Source organism: Anolis carolinensis, chromosome 2 (genome assembly GCF_035594765.1).
Source record: "Anolis carolinensis isolate JA03-04 chromosome 2, rAnoCar3.1.pri, whole genome shotgun sequence".
Lineage (NCBI taxonomy): Eukaryota > Metazoa > Chordata > Lepidosauria > Squamata > Dactyloidae > Anolis > Anolis carolinensis.
The window spans coordinates 166,243,761-166,263,933 of NC_085842.1; the positions used below are offsets into that span (position 1 = coordinate 166,243,761).

General features: G+C 42.1%; 1 protein-coding gene across 1 annotated transcript in view; it reads left to right on the forward strand.

The window, feature by feature from the left end:
* The first annotated feature begins 9,789 nt into the window (after window positions 1–9,789).
* Window positions 9,790–20,173, forward strand: part of lmbr1l (limb development membrane protein 1 like) — a 47,387-nt gene continuing 37,003 nt past the window's right edge. The window contains exon 1 of the mRNA XM_008114412.3: window positions 9,790–10,157. Within this exon, the coding sequence (XP_008112619.1) occupies window positions 10,086–10,157 (72 nt within the window). The 5' untranslated portion in view covers window positions 9,790–10,085. The remainder of the gene's footprint in view (window positions 10,158–20,173) is intronic.

Below are 20,173 nucleotides of genomic sequence, written 5' to 3' on the forward strand. Positions count from 1 at the left end.
AAAAATAACAGGCTTTGCTTTAATAGTGAATGGTTCTTAAATGGGAGTTTCTTGAAAAATATTGTTTCCTCACAAAGAAATATTAACAGGCTTTTCAAACCTTAGAGACCTCTTCCCAGAGACTCCAAACTTAAGCACTCTAAACTCTTAGAGGCTCACTATAGTTCTTAGCTTTTCTCCCTGAAGGCTAATTACTTTTTCCCTCAAAGAGGTCTCTCTCAAACAGTTCCCAAAACCTTCCTTTCTTCCTCCTTAAAATTCACTTCCTAGCTCTACAAACACCAAACCCTATGTAACTCACTATCTAGCTAAATAGCTCCAACTATATCTCTAGCTCCGCCCACCTCTGGTTGCTAAGCAACTCCCTCCAATTTCTCCAACTAATCAGACTACACTTCCTCACATGAAGCTGCCTGATGACTTCTCCCCCTTCTTGGCTTAGCTTTTCCAAGCAAGGCCTTGAACTGCCTTATACACCAACCCTGCAAGGTAGGCTAATCCGTTACACAGGATTTATAAAAAAAAAATTAATGTAACTTCATTAGAATGGCTTTTTATATTTACATCTCATTCATACCACCACCTCTCTCCTCGCCACCACCATCTGCTTTATGATTAGAATTAAAAAATATTTCCAGAGCTGAACAGAGGGGGAGCAACAAATTTATTTTATTTATATCCTGCTTTCCCCCCAGCACAGGATCCAAAATGGCTTACGAAAAGCTACAATTCAATACTATTGAAATTTGAATTCAAAAAATGTCAAAACATGATTAAATCACATTAAAACACCATCTCATATTTAAAAGTGTGAAATCATTTATTTAAAAACCTCAACAATAACTAAGTGAATGCCCCATCCCATGCCTCACCAAAGGGGCCTGTGATCATGGTGGTAACAAGAGAAAGAAATTCCCCGAGGGTCTGAAAACCCTGCAAATACAGCCATTCAGGGACTAAGGTTTTCATATCATGGCATGTGATTGTGCTCTGGACCAAGAGCTTAGAAATTCAATGTTTTTAACAGTGTGGTCTTAGAGGTGCCTGTGGTCTTTGTAAACTGCTTTTGTGACACTCAACCCTTTAGTCTCCCTGGTTACCCTTTTTCTGATCCAAAAAATAGTAAACACTCTCTTAAAAGCTTTCAGGAGATGCATTGCATTTATAAAATTATTTAACATAAAAAGTTTTCAGTCATTTCTTTTCTTGATTGTCTGTGCAGCTTCCACAGGGACTCAAGGACAATATTTGGTGCAATATTTCATCACTTTTTTACTGGAAGGAGCAGAAAGGGAGTCCTAGAAATGTTCCCTGCTTTGTCAGAACAAAACTGGAACAATGTAATCTGCAGAACAAAATTGATGTTTACTGAACAAAGGCTGCATTTGCAGCTTGCCAACACTATAACTGCAATAGCTCAATACGATGGATTGATGGAAGTTTTAGTTTGGTGAGCCACCAACATTCTTTGTCACAGAAAGCTAAACCTATACTTGCAATGATTCCTCTTATCATAAAGCAATAGAACTTAAAGTGATGTCAAAATGCATTAATTATGCTTATTTTAATTTGGATTGTATAAGTAGAGTACAACATAACCACATTTCCTCACGAGAAAATATAGAAGATAACAAAGGTGACGTATACTATGTATATCAATTTTAACAAAGAGGAAAAAGTTCAATATACATTCACTCTCTTCCATTGTCACCTATTGTTTCCACCATATCAATACTTTACTCGTCCCCTACTTATATCCATACCTTTTCCACTGTTTTCCCTGTTTTTTCCCTTCCCTCTCCCATTTACCCCTTCCCTCCAAGAACAGTCATACGTTTCCTATATCATTTATTCTATTTGTTTGATCATAAAGATAGTCAGGTTCAATTCCTTATATTTTCTGTTGCCCTTAGCCTTGGCTATCGTTTCTTCCCATTTCCATTCCCATTTCCCCCAGGGTATCAATTAGTATATTTATTTTTCCTATCCATAATGGAAAATCTTGAATCATATAGTCTGCTAAATATTCATACCATTTTTGTGTATGCAATTTTTATGCTCTTTCCATCCTAGTAGCTTGTGCCACGGCTATGTTTTGTGGTCCAAGCCTTTACTGCTGCTTTCCCCTTCCAGTTTCAGGGTATAAAAAAACCTGTTTTTTATTCAACCCTATTATTTGCCCTAATAATTCCTCCATTTCCCCCTTTATTTTCCTTCAGAATTCTTGTACCTTGGCACAGTCCCACCATATATGAATAAAAGTTCCCATTTCCCCGCATTCATGCCAACATAATTTAGATGTCCTTTTCATAATTTAGGCTAATTGCTGGGGGGTTCTATACCATTTTGTCAGTATTTTCCATTGCATTTCTTTGACCTATAAATGTTTACATTTTTTATTGAATTTATATACAGATTTATGCACTTCTGATTACAAAAATGCATTCATTCCACAGTATATGCACCCTAAGAGTTCTGAGGCTGCCTTGCAAGCAACATATTGAATCAAAAGTAAGTGGACAGCAATATATTAAGAGCTTACTATTTGCTTGTTTAAAGCACTAGATGCTTCCCATTTTCTGGGTCTTGAAGAAAAATGAAGTGCAAGGATCAATAAGTTCAAGTAGTTAGCTAGCCGCAACATTAGTTTAATGTCTGTGGAGAATCATAGTGGCTTGAAATGACATTCAAGGAAATATACTCTGTATTCAAAGCTGTTCTCATATAACAGAGTATTCAGTTCATATCTCAAACTCCATATGTCAAACTAAAAGTCTTTTGAGATAATACATTTTTTCTGTCCTCCTGACTTTTTGGACAACAGCCTTCTGCTCTTTGAAAACTCTTGCAAGACCACTAGATGTCACTATCTCTCTCTCTCTCTCTGTATTCAAATCTCTATATTTTTTTATTGTGTGAGAAGCGACTTGAGAACATATTGCAAGACGCTTTGGTGTGAGAGTATTGGCGTTGCCCAAGGGACGCCCAGATGTGTTACTGGTAGGCTTCTCTCATGTCCCCGCAAGCTAGAGCTGACAGATGGAAGCTCACCCCATCTCGTGGATTCGAACTGGCAACCTTCAGGTACAGCAACCCAACCTTCAGGTCAGCAGTTCACAAGGGTTTAACCCATTGTGCCGCTGCGGCTCCTTTCTAGTCTAGATACTCATGTTTGGATCGCTACTCAGCCCTGGAAACCCACTGGGTGACCTTGGGTAAGTCACCCTCTCTCCGTTTCAGAAGAAAGCAAGGGCAAACACCCTATGAATAAATCTTGTCAAGAAAATCACATAACAGAGTCACCTTGAGAGTCACTGTAGATTAGGAAGTGCTTGAAGGCACACAGCAATTCCTGAAAATGGTAAGGAGAACAGGTCTGGAATGATACCTGCTATTGTAACTTTTTTGTCTCTTTCAAGTTGTTTCCTACCTTCAGCAACCCTAAGGCAAACCTATCATAGGGAGTACTTGGCAAGATTTATTCAGAGGGGGTTTGCCTTTGCCTCCCTCTGGGGCTGAGAGAGTATGATTTGTCAAAAGTCACCCAGTGTGTTTGCATGACCGAGCAGGGATCCTGGTCTCCATAGGCATAGCCCAACACTCAAACCATTACACCTTACTGGAGATGTGTCATCATAAGCTACTGTCCTAAAAATATAAGGAAAACAGGATGCTGGTTGCCTGGGCAGTGTCTTCGTGGCAATATAATGGCATGCATATTATATAATCTGTATCTGGAAATTAGCTGAAACCCAGAGCGATATTTAGTGTTATTAATGACAAAAAGCAAGTCATCTGTAGTATCTACTTCTTGGGATCCCATCCATGGGTGCACCTACACTGTAGAATTAATGCAGTCTGACATCACTTTAACGGCCATGGCTTTGTGAAGCATCAGCACTCTTTGGCAGAGAAGGCTAAAGACCTTGTAAAAGTACAGCTCCCATGAATCTATAGCATTTAACCATACAGGTTAAAATGGTGTCAAACTACATTAATTACAGCATAGAACCAGCTTATGGCTGTCCCAGGCCAGTTGTGGCTGTGGGACCTTGTCTACCATTTCTGTGTGTGCGTGCATGTGGGCACACGTCCGCATATGCATGGGCCCCATGTGGAATTGCACCTCATGATCTTTAAATCTTTGGAAATGAGATTTTTGGGACTGGAGCAGGCAAGATAGCTGGTGGTGCCGCCTATCTCCTTCAGCTATCGATATAGGTTCAGATAACATTTGTTCTAGCTATTGACTATTGTATGTTACGTTGTCTCCCCTGTTACCAAGGGATATCTGTAAAAACCACATTTTTTATATCTGGGGTCAAAAAAAAACAGCCGTGGGGTGACATGCAGGGCCCAAGGTGCACTTTTTCTACCCCTGCTCTATGGGGTTGTATTCCAGGGAGGTTTTTGCAACCTAGCAATCTCTATTACAGAATGTTCTGCTTAATCCTGCAACACTGGTGGCAGAGGTCCTAACCAGTATCAGGAGGGACACTAATCCCATACTTTTTCTCTGTTATTTGCCAGGCCAAAGTCCAGGACACAGGAACTTTGCTAAGATGAAAGGCTAGTAATATCAGCTCTCTCTCTCAGACAGGTCCTTCCAGTGCAGAATCTTCCTTTTGGAATACTAACCGCTATGGCTCTGACTTTTCCATTAGCAAGTGGTGTCTGCCCTGAACCGACTTGGTTTCAATATAAGCTACTGGAAAACAGGGACATTAAGGGGCTCAAGGCTAGCAATTCCTTTTCTCTGGAGCTATCTACACTGTAGAATTAATGCAGTTCTTTAATTGCCATGGCTCAATGCTATGGAATCATGGGAGTCGTAATTTTACTAGATTTTTAGTCTTCTCTGCCAAAGAAGGCTAGTGCCTCACCAAACTGCAAATTCCATTATTTCATTGCATTGAGCCCTTCCAGTGAAAGTAGTGTCAAACTGCATGAATTTTAGATGCAAGTTTGTGTGTGGTACCTCAAAATATTGACTTTATTGAGTGGCGCTTCTCTCCATGTATAGTACATGGAATTTCTAACACATAGGCTAGATCCACAGACATATAATGCAGTTTGAATGATTAATGTAGATCCATATAATGCAGTTCATTAAAGTTCAAACTGCATTATATGGGTCTACACTGTCCACATAACACTGTTTCAAACTGCCTTATATGGCAGTACAGTGTTCCCTCACTTATTGCTGGGGTTAGGTTCCAGAACCACCCGCAATAAATGAAAATCCGCAAAGTAGGGACACTATATTTATTTTAATATTTATACATTATTTTAGTAGTTATATACTATTTTAAGCCTTTATCAACCAATTGTGTGTTGATAAATCACCTTCTTCTCCTTCTGTTGCCACTTGAGCTCCTTTTCTCTCCTTTTGGCTTCTCCTTCCTCACTTCCTTAGGCTGTAAATTGTAATTTTTATGATTTATAATAGTCTTTTAGAGTTTATTGAAAAACCGCGATATAGCGAATCCGCAAAAAGTGAACCGCGAAGTAGTGAGGGAACACTGTATAGATCCAGCTAGTGTTTCCAAAGAGGATGTGAAAATGTTTACATTTTTTTGTTTTCTTCAGTTTTTCTGCCTCGAATAAGCATGTATAAATACATGGTCTTGTTAGAAGCAGTCATTCCTCTTTTCCATTCTCTACCTACTGAATATTATTTATTGAATGGCATTCTTTTGTTAAAGTTCCTTGTGGGAGAGAATAGGCATGATATTCCTCTGTGTTTCTACCAATTGGGGTCACAACATTAAAAGCTAACACCTGTGATCATTTTATAGTACAGTAAAGTCTCACTTATCCATCATTCGCTTATCCAACGTTCTGGATTATCCAACGCATTTTTGTAGTCAATGTTTTCAATATATCATGATAGTTTGGTGCTAAATTCGTAACTACAGTAATTACTACGTAGCATTACTTCATATTGAACTGCTTTTTCTGTCAAATTTGTTGTATAACATGATGTTTTGGTGCTTAATTTGTAAAATCATAACCTAATTTGATGTTTAATAGGCTTCTCCTTTATCTCGCCTTATTATCCAACATATTCGCTTATCCAACGTTCTGCCGGCCCGTTTATGTTGGATAAGTGAGACTCTACTGTAGTTCATTGCCTAACCATAAGATGTTTTGCAAAATCAAGGCAGATCCTCAATGCATATAAATTTGCTAACTTTTTATGAATCAGACATAGAAAGAGAAGACTTACTATTGACCCAGAGAAAGGAACTTGCGCAAATTCTGTTTCAAAAGACAAACTGAAACAAGAATTACTTTTTGTTCCCAGGGGAGCTGTTTCATCATCTGAAAGGGAAGCTGTTTCATCACTTTTGTAAATGTTGTGCAAGATGCATCAGTCAAACTCTGTGAGTTAGGAGGCTAGCAGAAGAGTCCAAAGTGTTCACGCTTGCATTATATTAAGACTAAATAAACCGTATTAACATGAGAAACAACTTCTGATCCTTATTCCATCATTAGCACACATTAAAATCAGTTCCTTTGAGGACTGAGGCCTCCTCCATGCTATGGGATTGTTTGTTAAGAGAAGCCTGTTTCATCTCTCTGCAGAAGATGAGAACTGTTTCTTAGTTTGCATCTACACTGTAGAATTAATGCAGTTTCAAACCACTTTAACTGTCATGGCTCAATGCTATGAGATTCTGGGAGTTATAGTTTGGCGAGGAACCAACCCACTTGGGCAGAGAAGGTTAAAGACCTTGTAAAACGGCAACTCCCAAGATTCCATAGCTCTGGGCTATGGAAGCTAAAGTGGTGTAAAACTGCATTAATTCTACAGTGTAGGTGCACCCTCAAAGAACTGGTGGTTTTAACACTGGCATGTTATTGGTTAAGATCAAAGCAATAAGATTTTTTTTTAATTTAAAAATTTACTCATCCTTTTGCCTTTTAATGCTGCACTTCATACATTTGTCTTGTCAGTTTCATATGAGTTGGTTTTATTTATTGTTTCTCCTGCTATCGCTTACCCATTTGGTTTTATGCGACTTTATTATCTAAACGTAACAGAAACAATGCTGTAATTTTTACGTTATTGCAGGTGACTGAAAAATAAGCATACAGCAGCATTTCTGAGAAGTTTGTTCCAGATACCCGTTAATCATATTAACAAGAGGCTACGGCTGCTAGTCTAGTATTAAGGCTATGACTGAAGATTAAGAAAACAAAAATAATGACCACAGATGGTTTCCATCACTTCAAAGCAGGCAATGAAAACATTGACATAATTTTCCTTTGGCTCAGTCATTAATCAGAAGAGAGGCTACGATCAAGAAATCAGAAGAAAACTATACTGAATGGAATCCACTTGTATTCTACTGGATACTAAGAAAAGAGGTGATGTCAGCAGGTTTTGAAAAATAATGGACTTGTGGTGTCAAAGGCCTTCATGGCTGGAATCACTGTGTTGCTGTGAGCTTTCCGGGCTGTTTAGCCATGTTCCAGAAGCAATGTCTCCTGACGCTTCACCCACACCTATGGCAGGCATCCTCAGAGGTTGGAAACTGGGCAAGTGGGGTTTATAGATCTATGGAATGTCCAGGGTAGGAGAAAGAACTCTTGTCTGCTTGACATAAGTGTGAATGTTGCAACTGGCCAGCTTGATTAACATTGATAAGCCTGGCAGCTTCAAAGCTTGGCTGCTTCCTGCCTGGGGGAATCCTTCGTTGGGAAGGGGTAGCTAGTCTTGATTGTTTCCTGTCTGGAATTCCCCTGTCTTCCGAGTGTTGTTCTTTATTTACTGTCCTGATTTTAGAGTTTTTAAAATACTGGTAGCCAGATTTTGTTCATTTTCATGGTTTCTGTTGAAATCGTCCACATGCTTGTCGAGCATTTCTGTGTTCTCAAATAATATGCTGTGTCCAGCTTGGTTCATCAAGTGCTCTGTCATGGCTGACTTCACTGGTTGAATTAGTCTGCTGGTTGGATTAGTCCAGAAATGTGGTTTGGTGTTCTGCTAACTTGCAGGCTATTTGGCTTCTTCCCTCTTCCCTCAGAATTCCCCCAGGCAGTAAGCAGACAGTCCTTGAAGCTGCAAGGCCATTCAATGCTGATCAAGGTGGCCAATTGCTACATTAACACTTGCCTCAGACAAAGAGTTCTTTCTCCCACCCTGGACCTTCCACAGATATATAAACCCCACTTGCCTAGTTTCCCAACAGACCTCACAACCTCTGAGGATGCCTGCCATAGATGCGGGCGAAACGTCAGGAGAGAATGCTTCTGGAACATGGCCATACAGGCCGGAAAACTCACAGCAACCCTATTATTATTTATTTATTTATTTACAGTATTTATATTCCGCCCTTCTCACCCCGAAGGGGACTCAGGGCGGATCACATTGTATACATATAAGGCAAACATTCAATGCCATATACACATAGAACAAAGACAGAGACAGACGCAGAGGCAATTTAACCTTCTCCTGAGGGGATGTTCGATTCCGGCCACAGGGGGAGCAGCTGTTTCATCATCCACTGCGACGGCACTTCCTCATTCCAACGGTGGCTGGATGATTTTTATGGAGTCGTAAATTAACACACTGCGCCCTGGTAGTGGCGCAGTTTGTTAAAGCGCTGAGCTGCTGAACTTGCAGACCGAAAGGTCCCAGGTTCAAATCCCGGGAGCGGAATGAGCGGCCGCTGTTAGCCCCAGCTCCTGCCAACCTAGCAGTTCAAAAACATGCAAATGTGAGTAGATCAATAGGTACCGCTCCGGCGGGAAAGTAACGGTGCTCCATGCAGTCATGCCGGCCACATGACCTTGGAGGTGTCTACGGACAACGCCGGCTCTTCGGCTTAGAAATGGAGATGAGCTCCAACCCCCAGAGTTGGTCACGACTGGACTTAACGTCAGGGGAAAACCTTTACCTTACCTTTTAAATTAGTTAAATTAGCCTCCCCACTTTATAAGTGGTACCTTAATTTCCTACTTGATAGATGCAACTATCTTTTGGGTTGCCAGGTCAGCAACAAGCAGGGGCTATTTTTTTTTTTTAATTGTCGATTGCTCACCCCGCCATGGGCTGGCCTCGAACTCATGACCTCTTGGTCAGAGTGATTTATTGCAGCTGGCTGCTCACCAGCCAGCTGCAATAAATTTTATTATTATTACAGTAGAGTCTCACTTATCCAACATAAACGGGCCGGCAGAATGTTGGATAAGTGAATATGTTGGATAATAAGGAGAGATTAAGAAAAAGCCTATTAAACATCAAAATAGGTAATGATTTTACAAATTAAGCACCAAAACATCATGTTATACAACAAATTTGACAGAAAAAGTAGTTCATCACACATTAATGCTATGTAGTAATTACTGTATTTACGAATTTAGCACCAAAATATCATGATATATTGAAAACATTGACTACAAAAATGCGTTGGATAATCCAGAATGTTGGATTAGCGAGTGTTGGATAAGTGAGACTCTACTGTACTACACTGCAGAATGAATGCAGCTTGACACCACTTACTCAATGCTACGGGATGCTGGGAGTTGTACTTTTACAAGCCCCTTCTGGAAAAGAGTGCTATTACGTCAGCAAACAACAACTCCGAACGATGCCACATCCGTGAAACGCGCTCTGACTCACTCAATGCAGTGAAATGTCGAGGGCCGCCTTTTCGCCGCCCGTTGTGAGTGGCTGGCGGCGCCACAATGGACTTGGAGCTCAGCCTATTACGTGGCGCCGTGGCCTCCAGGGGAAGCGAATGGGAAGCCGCGCCTCCTCGCAACGATGTGCGCGTCGCCGAGGGGCGGGGCCTAGGGACGTTTGCTCCTGTCTCCTTCCTTTGCCCGTGGCTGCCTTCAGAAGTAGGTCGGTTGGTGGGCCGTTGGGCGTCTCTCGCGATGGGACGCGGCGCGGTGAGGAGAGGCGAGTGAAGTCGGGCCCAGGAAGGAAGAGGAGGAGGAGCAGTGGTTCCTTCCTTCCTTCCCTCAGCGTGGCTCCAGCGGCCCTGGGTCCTGCCTGGGCGCCCCGTTCCCTGCTTCCGCCGGCTCCTCTACCAGCCGCCCTTCCAGCCTTCAGCCATGCGGGGCCGGGGGGCATGGACGCCGCGGAGCACGACGCCCTCTCCGCCCGGGAGCAGCTCTTCCACGAAAGGGTCCGGGAGTGCATTGTGAGTCAGGGGCTGAGGGGGAAGCTTCACGGCGGGGCTTTCTTAAAGAGAGCAACAAGTGTGGGTATGTTTACTTCACAAGAGTGGCCCTCCCTTTGGGTATGTTTACTTCAGAGAAAAGGAGGGCCGCATGAGAGCCATGTTTAAATATCTGAAAGGATGTCACACTGAGGAGGAGAGGGGGAGGTAAGTTTGTTTTTTGTGTTGTCGAAGGCTTTCATGACTGGAATCACTGAGTTGCTGTGAGTCTTTTGGGCTGTTTGGCCGTGTTCTAGAAGCATTCTCTCCTGATGTTTCGCCCATATCTATGGCAAGCCCCTCAGGTTGTCAGGTACTGTTTATTGGAAACTAAGCAAGGGAGGTTTATACGGTATATCTGGAAAGTCCAGGGTGGGAGAAAGAGCTCTTGTCTGTAGGAGGCAATTGTGAATGTGGTAATGAATCATTTAGCATTTAATGACCTTGTTAGCTTTAAGACCTGGCTGATTTCTGCCTGTGGGAATCCTTTGTTCAGAGGTGTTAGCTGGCCCTGATTCTTTCATGTCTGGAATTCCCCTCTTTTCTGAGTGTTGTGTTTTTATTTACTGTCCTGATTTTAGAGTTTTTTTAAATACTGGTAGCCAGATATTGCTCATTTTCATGGTTTCCTACTTTCTGTTGAAATTGTCCACATGTGCTTGTGGATTTCAGTGGCTTCTCTGTGTAGTCTGACATGGTGGTCCAACATTTCCGTGTTCTCAAATAATGTGTTGTGTCCAGGTTGGTTCATCCAATTCTCTTCTACGGCTGACTTCTCTGGTTGAGTTATTCTGTAGAGCCTTTCATGTTCCTTGATTTTTGTTTGTGTTTGCTGTGTTTTGTGGTCCTTATGTAGACTTGCCCACATCTGAATGGTATACAGTAGACTCCTGCAGAGGTGAGAATGCTGTAAGCTGGCCAATTGAACCATTCACACTTTCCTCAAACAGACAAGAGTTCTTTCTCCCACCCTATACTTTCCACAGATATATAAACCCCACTTACCTAGTTTCCAGCAAACCTAACCACCTCTGAGGATGCCTGCCATAGATGTGGGCAAAATGTCAGGAGAGAATGCTTCTGGAACATGGCCATATAGCACGGAAAGCTCATGGCAACCCAGTGATTCCAGCCATGAAAGCCTTTGACAATACATTAGGAAGAACTTCCTGACAGGACATGCTGCTTGACAGTGGAGTCTACTTCACTTTTAAGTAGAGGCAGGATGGCCATCTGTCAGGGGTCCTTTAAATATGTGTTCCTTTATGCTAGAAGGGTTAGAAGGCACGATCATCAAGTTTGCAGACCACCAAACTGGGAGGGATAGCTAACACTCCAGAAGACAGGAGCAGAATTCAAAACGATCTTAACAGATTAGAGAGATGGGCTGAAACTAACAAAATGAAGTTCAACAGGGACAAATGCAAGACACTCCACTTAGGCGGAAAAAATGAAATGCAAAGATACAGAATGGGGGACAATGCCTGGCTCGACAGCAGATCTTGGAGTCCTCGTGGACAACAAGTTAAACATGAGCCTACAATGTGATGCGGCGGTGAAAAAAGCCAATGGGATTCTGGCCTGCATAAATAGGGGTATATCATCTAGATCCAGGGAAGTCATGCTACCCCTCTATTCTGCCTTGGTCAGGCCAAACCTGGAATACTGTGTCCAGTTCTGGGCACTGCAATTGAAGGGAGATGTTGACAAGCTGGAAAGCGTCCAGAGGAGGGCAACTAAAATGATCAAGGGTCTGGAGAACAAACGCTATGAGGAATGGCTTAAAGAGCTGGGTATGTTTAGCCTGCAGAAAGGTTGAGAGGAGACATGATAGCCATGTACAAATATGTGAAGGGAAGTCACAGCGAGGAGGGAGCAAGCTTGTTTGCTGCTGCCCTGAAGACTAGGATGCGGAACAATGGCTTCAAACTACAGGAAAGGAGATTCCACCTGAACATCAGGAAGAACTTCCTGACTGTGAGAGCTGTCCGGCAGTGGAACTCTGCCCCGAACTGTGGTGGAGGCTTCTTCTTTGGAGGCTTTTAAGCAGAGGCTGGATGGCCATCTGTCGGGGGTGCTTTGAATGAGATTTTCCTGCTTCTTGCAGGCAGAGCTGGTCCAACAATGAGGCGAATTAAGCAGTCGCTTGGGGCGCAAAACATACAGGGGCGCAGTCAAGACTGCTTTTTCTGTTGATTTGTTGTAAAACATGATGTTTTGATGCTTAATTTGTAAAATCTTAATGTAATTTGATGTTTAATAGGCTTTTCCTTAATCCCACCTTATTATCCAATATTTTCACTTATCCAACGTTTTTATTTTTCAGTGATTGGTTTGGGGGGGGGTGCCAAAATTCTGTTTGCCTACACTTGAAAAATACCTAGGACCGGCTCTGCTTGCAGGGGGTTGGGCTAGATGGCACTTGGGGTCTCTTCCAGCTCTACTCCCATCAGCCTCATCTCTGGATCACAAGGTTGTCTTCTCACCCAAAGAACCTGAAGCCTACTACATTCACTTCTTTGAATGCATCTCTACAGCCTATAATTAATGCCGTTAATGCAGTTTGGCACCACTTTAAAGTGCTGGTTGTTATCTTTAAAGCCCTAAACGGTTCGGGTCCAGACTACCTGGCTAACCGCATCTCCTCATATGAGCCTGTTTGGACACTGCGCTTACTTTCACTGTCCTAGCTCATTACTGGCACTGCCCCTGTTGTTTGCTTTGTAGAGCCATCTTTTCCTGCAATTTGAACTCATTGCTACCGTGTTTCCCCGAAAATAAGACAGTGTCTTATATTAATTTTTGCTCCCAAAGATGCTCTAGGTCTTATTTTCAGGGGATGTCTTATTTTTCCATGAAGAAGAATTCACATTTATTGTTGAACATTAGGTGTAGTGGAAAAAATAATCATAATTGCCATTACAATAATAATAATAATTTATTTGTTTGACCAGTCATATGACCATTTCAAAGTGCAACATAATTTAAAAAAACAAGGCAAAAAGGATGGGAGGACAGCAGCTGATCTTCTGGTACGTACATTTACCGATCCTGCATGCTCTGGTGTTCTGTTCATTGGGCATGCTTCCAAACACAAACTTTGCTAGGTCTTACTTTCGGGGGAGGCCTTATATTTAGCAATTCAACAAAACCTCTACTAGGTCTTATTTTCTGGGGATGTCTTATTTTAGGGGAAACAGGGTATGAACCCTGGTGGTTGTGGTTTTACAAGATCACCAGGCTCCTCTGCTAAATATTGTGCTTTCTGTATTGTAGAAGAAATGCACTTTATAATGATAATAATATAATAACTTTATTTTTGTACTCCGCCCCATCTCCTTGAAGGGACTCAGGGCGGCTTACATATGGCACAAAGTGCCTAAAACAAAGTATAAAATAAACACAAAATAAAACCAGTAGTATTAAAACAACAGTTTGAACTCAGAACAGCACCCAATAACCTATAGTGTCAACTGTTGTAATAACACAGACAACTGTAGACAAGAAGACAGGAAAGGGATAGTGCAAGTTGTAGCTAAGGGACAAGGGCATGGGTGAAAGTGCTGTGCTGTATCTTAATTGCGGTCCATTGGGCTAGACATTCTCAAAGGCTTGCCTAAACATCCAAGTTTTCTATTTCCTCCAGGATGGAGGCCTGCCTAATCTCCCTGGGGAGGGCATCCCAAAACCAGGGGCCACCACCGAGAAAGCTCTATCCCAACTGTGCTTGTGACAGTGGTGGGACCACGAGGAGGGCCTCCCTGACAGATCTTAACACTCACGCAGGTATATGAGGGTGGGGGGAAGATGCGGTCACAAAGATAGGCAGGGTCCTGACCATTTAGGGCTTTATAGGTGATTACCTGCACTTTGAATTGGAACTAGAAACTTATCTGCAGCCAGTGGAGCTGTTTTAATAGGGGTGTCGTTTGCTCCGTATAATTTGCTCCAGTTAGCAACCTGGCTGCCAACCTTTGCACCAGTTTTAGTTTCCAGGCCGTCTTTAAAGGCAGTCCCACGTAGAGTGCATTGCAGGAATCCAGCCTTGATGTAAATAAGGTGTGGACTACCATGATCAAGTTAGCCTTCTCGAGGTATAGTTGCAGCTGGCGCACAAGTTTTAACTGTGCAAAGGCCCTCCCAGCCACCGCTGACACCTGAGAATCAAGCGCCAGTATAGAGTCCAGGAGGATCTCCAGACTGTGGACCTGCGTTTTCAGGAGGAGTGTAACCCCATCGAGCACAGCTTGCCACCCTATACCCCAATCGGCTTCACAACTGACCAGGATGATCTCTGTCTTATCTGGGTTAAACTTCAGTTTGTTAGCCCTCATCCAGTCCATCAAATGGGCCAGGCACTGGTCCAGGATCTGGGGGGCTTCCTTGGAATCTGGTGCAAAAGTGTAGTAGAGTTGAGTGTCATCCACGTAGAGATGGCACTGAACTCTAAAACTCCGGATTACCTCACTCAGTGGTTTCATGTAGATGTTGAAAAGCATGGGAGATAGAATGGAACCTTACGGAACCCCACAGGTCAATGGCCAGGCCAGGGGTTCAAGTAGGTATCTTCCAGCTTTACCAACTGGGTATGATCTTCCATGAAGGAGCAGAGCCACTGCAGAGCAGTGCCCCCAAGACCCATTCCAGACAGCCATCCCAGAAGGATGCCATGGTCAATGGTATCGAAAGCGGCTGAGATGTCCCAGGACCTACTCCCCCTGTCTAGTTCTCTGCAGAGGTCATCCATCAAGGTGACCAAAGCCGTCTCTGTATCCTGAAACCAAATCGCGATGGATCTAGATAATTGGTTTCATCCAAGAATCCCTGGAGCTTGCTCAAAAAGGGAAGATTAGAAATTGGCCGGTGATTGCTCAGTATCGAGGAATCAAGGGATGTCTGTTTCAGCACTGGTCTCACAATTGCCTGTTTTAGATTTGCTGTTCAATGTCCCTGATCCAACGAGGCATTTATAATCGCAAACCACTCTGCTAATCCCCCGCTGGCAAGTTTGATAAGACGGGAGGGGCAAGGGCCTGGAGCACATGTGGTCGTTCACACTGCTCCAAGGATCTTGTCGACATCCTCAAGCTGAACAAATCCATCAGAACTGGACAGACAGGTGTCGCCACATTGAGTTGTCAGATCGTATGGGGACTCCTCCTCCTCAGGACTACCCGTAAACAATTCAGTAGGTCTATTTGTTGAAGATGCAATGCGGGCAGTCGAGAAAGACTTTCTAGCTGCCCTTCTAGCCGCGGAGTAGGCCTTAAGTGAGGCTCTAGCCCAGGGGTCCCCAAACTAAGGCCCGGGGGCCGGATGTGGCCCATCGAAGCCATTTATCCGGCCCCCATAGCACAAGCGCAGAAGGGGGTTGGGCTAAATGGCCCAAGGGGTTTCTTCTTCTCTTACAACCCTTATTATTATTATTAAAATTATTAAAATTGAGGCTGGGTGGCCATCTGTCAGGTGTGTTTTGCTTGTGCTTTTGGTGCACAAAGGCAGAAGGGGGTTGGATTCAATGGCCCAAGGGGTCTCTTCCAACCCTCTTTATTATTATTATTATTATTATTATTATTATTATTAACATTGAGGTTGGGAGGCCATCTGTCAGGGTTGCTTTGCTTGTGCTTTGGGCGCACAAAGGCAGAAGGGGGCTGGACTTAGTGGCCCAAGGGCTCTCTTCCAACCCTCTTTGTTGTTGTTGTTGTCATCATCATCATCAAGGCTGTATTTGTTCCTGTTTTGTTTGTTTTTTTACTTCAAAATGAGGCATATGCAGAGTGCATAGGAATTTGTTCATAGTTTTTTTTTTTAACTCTAGTCCGGCCCTCCAACGGTCTGAGGGACCATGGACTGGCCCCCTGTTTAAAAAGTTTGGGGACCCCTGGTCTATCCCATCCGTTTGCTATAGGATCTGGCAGCAGGATCAGTGAAGAATCCCAGGATAGAAGGCATCACCTTGTTTCACGAGCTACAGATATTTCCCAGGAAAAGCTGAACCCCTCTATCAGTTCAGTATCCAACCAGGAGGCAAATGTGTTGACCTCTTCCCTGTTGAGTTTCATCCCATGCTATCCCGTGCCACACCAGTGAAGACCGCATGCTTCTCACCAGATTCTACCACGTGATCATGTGGGGCAGAAGGGAAGGATTCTGTATAATCTTTCTCTTGGGAGTCCTTTGCTTCCCTAGGAAACATATCTTGGAAAATTCATAGGGCAATGGAGATCTCTGCAGCCTGGCTCTCTCCCATTGCTTTTGATCTCTTGGTCTCCAGACCTGGGATAAGAATGAAACCAACCAAGGAAATCTACCTTTGCTATCCTTCAGCAGACAAGAGCTGATATAATTGTGGGATTTCCAATGTTTCCTCCGGTCAGTATGTAAACTATCATGATGAACAGAGGCTTCATCCCTCCTTATCTGCCATTTATTATGGGCAGGGGGAAGGAGACAATATCCTGGCTAGGAGAAGGAAGAGGAAGACAAAGCTGTGCCACATACTGTATATACTCGAGTATAAGCCTAGTTTTTCAGCCCTTTTTTAGGACTGAATTTTTAAAAATTTATTATTTATTTACAGCATTTACATTCCGCCCTTTTCACCCCGAAGGGGACTCAGGGCGGATCACATTGCACACATAAAGGCAAACATTCAATGCCATGACAATAGAACAGAGACAGAGACAAGACGCAGGCACTGGGCTGGCCTCGAACTCATGACCTCTTGGTCAGAGTGATTTGTTGATTTGTTGCAGCTGGCTTGCTTTCCAGCCTGCACCACAGCCCAGTCCTATACTCGGCTTATACTCGGGTGAGGGTCCTGGTGGGCTTATATTCAGGTTGGCTTATACTCAAGTATATATTATAAGTTTATTATTTTTCTCTATTATTATTGGTATTGTTACGTTTATTATTTTACTCTATTAATTATTATTATTACATTTATTATTTTACTCTATTATTGTTACATTTATTTTACTCTATTTTTATTATTAATACATTTATTATTTTACTCTATTACAGTCATTATTTTACTGCATTTATTATTATTATTACATTTATTATTTCAGTTTATTATTAAAAGGATACATAAGCACATTTACATTGAAGAAGATGAAAATAATGATTTAATCAGAGTTGAACAGTCATAACTTAAATTACAGTTTGATGTAAAGATTCAAAAACATTTAAATTACTGATGCCTCAATTAATGTAATTTTATTGGTATCTCGGCTTATACTGGAGTCAATGTTTTCCCAGTTTTTTGTGGTAAAATTAGGTGCCTCGGCTTATATTCGAGTTGGCTTATACTCAAGTATATACGGTAGTCTGGCAAGTGTCTCCACAAAAGGGCTCATGTTTATCTGTACCAAACCTCATGGGATGACAAAATGAATGCTCTTTTAAAACACTTTTTTTAAATATTGTAGCCAGTTTTGAAATTGCTGGCTCCTATTTACTGGCAGACATTTTGAAACAGACAGAAAGATAGTACGAACCCTGAAATCCTCTTGTTGATGTTGTATTGTTCACATATGTCTGAAGCTAATACGGTGAGCTGAGGTCCAACAATGCTGTCAAGTTTACGGCAAAATTCCAGGGTTGGCTGCACAGAGGCTGCAAAACAGTTTGGAAAAGGACACTGAGACTTCCCCCCAGTGTATGTCACAACCACTGATACCACATTTGCAGAAGATATAAAATATTATTTCACTGAAATGGGTAGACTTTGAGTCTACCCATTTCTGCTTCTAAGTAGACTGTTACAAAACCATGCTCTCTCTTCTACTATGTCACCCATGGTTCTTTAATACTCCACAGACAATCCTCAAGTTACAGGCACCCGACTTACAAATGACTCCTAGTCAAGAACAGAGGTGAGACCACAGGAAGTGAGAGAAATCTATCCCTTGGAAGGGAAATACACTCCTGAAAGAGTTATCCTGGAGGAAACGTCTTTCCACTGAAGTTTTCTCACCAATTCTTGTTTTCAAAACAAGCCAAAATTTTCAAAATCCAATTCTCACAGGGACAGAAAATGAAGTGAAATCTTCTGAACAGAGGCACAGACAGCAAAAGAAATGCTACAGGGACGTTAATCCTTCTTTATGCCATCCAAAACTTTTAAAAAATGGCTGGAGTTACATTTAAAATGTACCTGTTCAGACTCACAGAAAAATTCAACTTGAGAGCAAACCTACAGAACCTATTCTGTCAACAACAACTCTTTATTGATTAGTCAGTTTTGACCATATCAAAACATGTAAAACATACAAAACGTACACCCTTTCCCATACATACAGTAAAATCATGTAAAACAGTAAAACCATGTAAAAACAAGGCATCCTGGCCTACTAGCCTACCAACCCACTCCTTGGTAGTTGTGCAAGTACAGAATAAAAAGATTAAAAATTAAGATTAATTATTCCCTTTAGGTAAGGTATAAGCGGGGACAAGGGTAAGTAAAACTAGTGGCTTGTCCATAGTAAAATTTTAAATTTGGATTTTGTTATTGGCATTAATATCACAGCTGTCTGCTTCCATCTTCTCGCGGATGGCCAGCGCTTTTTGTGTAAAAAGGGTCAGTTTTAAAATAGAGTTTTTATCTGAACCCCGTAGAAGGATGTGCAGTTTCTCCTTATTCTCTAAATGAGTGTGGTTCTCAAGCAGAGGCTCTATTTTGTCCGTAACCCAGGGACTGCCTGCATTTGAAAAATCCTTATTTCAATCATAAAGGAAATAGCTCAAACACATCTGTCATTATAAATCCTCTGGTAAACCCCCTATAAAAGGAATAAGCCAAGCAAATGCCACTAAATAATTATTGAAAATGTTCACACGGATTTGTCAAGAGAAAAAAAAGAGCAGGTTATTTCAAAGAATATAATTTTATACTCACTATCAATCATAAAACAGACAGCTGCACTCATAGCCTGAAAGAGACAGAACATTTATCATAAGAATCTCTTCTCTGTCCCATGGAGATGCTGGAGTTAAGCTCTACTATGCTTCTAGTATACTGTATTATTGTTGTGTGCCTTGAAGTTGTCTTTGACTTCTGGCAACCCTAAGGTGACCTTATTTTATTTTATTTTAGCTTTATTTTGGCAAGACTTCTTCAGAAAGTTCTGATGTTGATTCTCAGGATGTTTCCAAAGAACATGAAGATCCATCAGATTAGGTCCTTGGTCTAAAGTATCTTAAGATCTTATGGAAGCCTAACTTTAGACCAGGGGTCCCCAAACTACGGCCCGGGGGCCACATGCGGCCCATCAAAGCCATTTATCCGGCCCAAGGAGTCTCTTCCAATCCCCTTTATTATTATTATTATTATTATTATTATTATTATTATTATTATTATTATTATTAACATTGAAGCTTGGTGGCCATCTGTCAGGGTTGCTTTGCTTGTGTTTTTGGTGCACAAAGGCAGAAGGGGGTTGGACTAAATGGCCCAAGGGGTCTCTTCCAACCCTCTTTTATTATTATTATTATTATTATTATTATTATTATTTATTAACATCGAAGCTTGGTGGCCATCTGTCAGGGGTGCTTTGCTTGTGTTTTTGGTGCACAAAGGCAGAAGGGGGTTGGACTAAATGGCCCAAGGGGTCTCTTCCAACCCTCTTTTATTATTATTATTATTATTAACATCGAAGCTTGGTGGCCATCTGTCAGGGTTGCTTTGCTTGTGTTTTTGGTGCCCAAAGGCAGAAGGGGGTTGGACTAAATGGCCCAAGGGGTCTCTTCCAACCCTCTTTTATTATTATTATTATTATTATTATTATTTATTAACATCGAAGCTTGGTGGCCATCTGTCAGGGGTGCTTTGCTTGTGTTTTTGGTGCACAAAGGCAGAAGGGGGTTGGACTAAATGGCCCAAGGGGTCTCTTCCAACCCTCTTTTATTATTATTATTATTATTAACATCGAAGCTTGGTGGCCATCTGTCAGGGTTGCTTTGCTTGTGTTTTTGGTGCCCAAAGGCAGAAGGGG